This window comes from Mandrillus leucophaeus, unplaced genomic scaffold (assembly GCF_000951045.1).
Source record: "Mandrillus leucophaeus isolate KB7577 unplaced genomic scaffold, Mleu.le_1.0 Scaffold188, whole genome shotgun sequence".
Lineage (NCBI taxonomy): Eukaryota > Metazoa > Chordata > Mammalia > Primates > Cercopithecidae > Mandrillus > Mandrillus leucophaeus.
The window spans coordinates 2777853-2780281 of NW_012101898.1; the positions used below are offsets into that span (position 1 = coordinate 2777853).

Sequence of the window (2429 nt, forward strand, 5' to 3'; positions counted from 1 at the left end):
TGTTTGGCGGAAGGTTTAGGCACACCTGATGGTATTCAGGGTGTGCGTTAGTGGAGCTGCAGATCAAAGGCCATCAGCGAAAGCAGGCAGCACCTCAGAAGGGAGCCGACCTCTCCTGTGGCTCCCACCCATGTGGGCTGAGGCTCAGGTTTCTTTAGACTTTAGAGGGAGAGAATGTATCCTTTCATTAAGACTCATTTATCCCAAATCTATCCTGATTCCTATGTACAGCATGTCAGGTGGTATTAAATTGTAGCATGTTAAAAAGTGAGATAGAGGCTGGGTACAGTGGCTCATGCCTGTAATCTCAGTATTTTGGGAGGCTGAGGTGGGTGGATCACTTGAGATCAGGAGTTTGAGACCAGCCTGGCCATCATGGCAAAACTCCATCTCTTCTAAAAAAAAAAATACAAAAAATTAGCCAGGTGTGGTGGTGGGTGCCTGTAATCCCAGCTACTCAGGAGGCTGAGGCAAGAGAATCTCTTGAGCCCGGGGGGCAGAGGTTGCAGTGAACCAAGATTGTGCCATTGCACTTCAGCCTGGGCAACAAGATTGAAACTCCATCTCAAATAATAATAATAATAATTTAAAAAGTGAGATAGAATTCATTTCTCCACAATGAAACGTAGACATGGATTACTGCTGGTGGACCGCCTGATGGTAGTGCCACGGACGCAGGATCATTTGCAGAAACTTGAGGATGTCACTGACATCAGTCACGCAATTCTCACTCTGATGAACTTGCTATATGACCCTGACACATTGCATGGTGTATTGTATTTGCACCAGGCTGCATGTGAGGTAAGGGTAGTTCTGCTCTGCAGCATGACTTGGAGCTGACATTCGAATATATTGTCCAGTGTTCTGATCACCTGCCACATTTTTTAACAAGATGAATGAATCCTCCCTTTAAAGACAAGATGCAGAGCAAAATGGAACAAAACTCTTGGGTCCTGCGGAAATTCTCATTTGTTCATTCCTTAAACCACCATCGGATGCTGACTCTGCACCCTGCACTACCTATCGGGAGGCAGAGAAAGCAGCCCGGGGCCGGTGGGGTGTGCAGAGGCGGTGGTGACAACCGAAGGGCAGGGCCCGGGGAGCTGTGGTGCTGCAGAGTAAGCCTGGTTAACAGAAGAAAGGGCCTTCAAGGTGCAAGGGCAGGAAAGGGCCCAGCTCCTCCAGACTCCAGCCCCAAGGGAGATGGGGCCCCTGAGGTCTTCCCAGCACTTCCCCTTGGGACCACTGCCCCCCAAGTGCTGGTTGTGGTTTGCCCCTGAGCCCCACACCTCTCATCTCGAACTGCCCACAGTACAGTTTACTGAGCACCTGCTCTGTGCCTGGCACTGGCGCAGGTGTCGGGGATGAAGGCAGTGAACAGGTCATGGCCCGACCCCTGGAGTTTTGCCCTGTGAAGCAGACAGACATCATACAAGCAGATTTTAAGACAGCAGGTCATGCTGAGTGCTGGGAGGACAGTAAGCCAGGGACAGGGACTGATGGGGGCTGGTCCCAGGGCCGCCTTCTGGCACAGCACATACCCCTGCTCGCCTCGGCCTCCTGAGAAGCCTCCTGGCCTGTCATCGCACCCAGACTCTTGTCCTCTCCTCCCACCCTTTCCAACTGGCCACGGTGCCACCTAGGATGCCGGCGGCGGCACCAGGAGCTGGTACTCTATGATCCGCCAGCCTTCGCCTCCCTTCCTGCCCCAGTAGAACCTGCATCCTGCGCCCTGCCCCACCTGTCCCTGCCCTCCTCATCTCCTTGTCCCTTCCACACCGTTCCCTCTCCTTTCTTCAAACTCACATCCCCTCTGGGATGCCCACCATAGGCTGAGTCTCTGGACTCCATGGTCCCCCTTTTTCCTCTTTCCTCTGTCATTCACTGTCATTCCAACCCTCCTGTCCTCATGGAAGATGGCAGCTCCCAAACTGTCCCTTCTCTCCACCTTATTCTTGAATTCTTGACACCATCCTGGCTGGTGTCTGCAGTCACACGGATGACCCAGTACTTTATCCCCAGCTCTCCTCCTGATGCCCACAGCCTCTGCTTCTGCACCGCCATCCGGATCATGCCGGGCCCCTTTTCCTGCCCTATCTATTCACCTCTTCTCTTCTCTTGTGCTCTCTGACCCGGCTACTCCACCTGACGGCGGCGCCTGGGACACAGATGGTCCCATCTCATTCCAAATCCATGTCCCCAGCCTCCAAAGAACTGGGACCCTGTGCAGCAGCCCCTTCTGCCACCACTTTCCTGAGACCGCCAGTCATGAAAAAAGAAAAACCTATGCGTATAGTACCCATCTTTTCACCTAGAAATAAAGGTACATTTATTATACGTTTTGGTACATTTTACACAAGAAAATAGAATGCTTTATTTTTGGAGATAAGAATTACTGATGAGCAACCATAAATAGTTTTTTAAAGTAG

The 2429-nt window shown here is 51.7% G+C and overlaps 1 protein-coding gene across 1 annotated transcript; it reads left to right on the forward strand.

Annotated features, from left to right (window-relative positions):
* The first annotated feature begins 618 nt into the window (after nt 1-618).
* LOC105538256 (formin-like protein 14) lies at nt 619-2367 on the forward strand. The gene is given in 5 exon segments (XM_011978060.1): nt 619-796; nt 1517-1669; nt 1672-1814; nt 1817-1951; nt 1954-2367. Coding segments are annotated over 5 exon segments (1023 nt in total).
* Nucleotides 2368-2429: the final 62 nt, after the last annotated feature.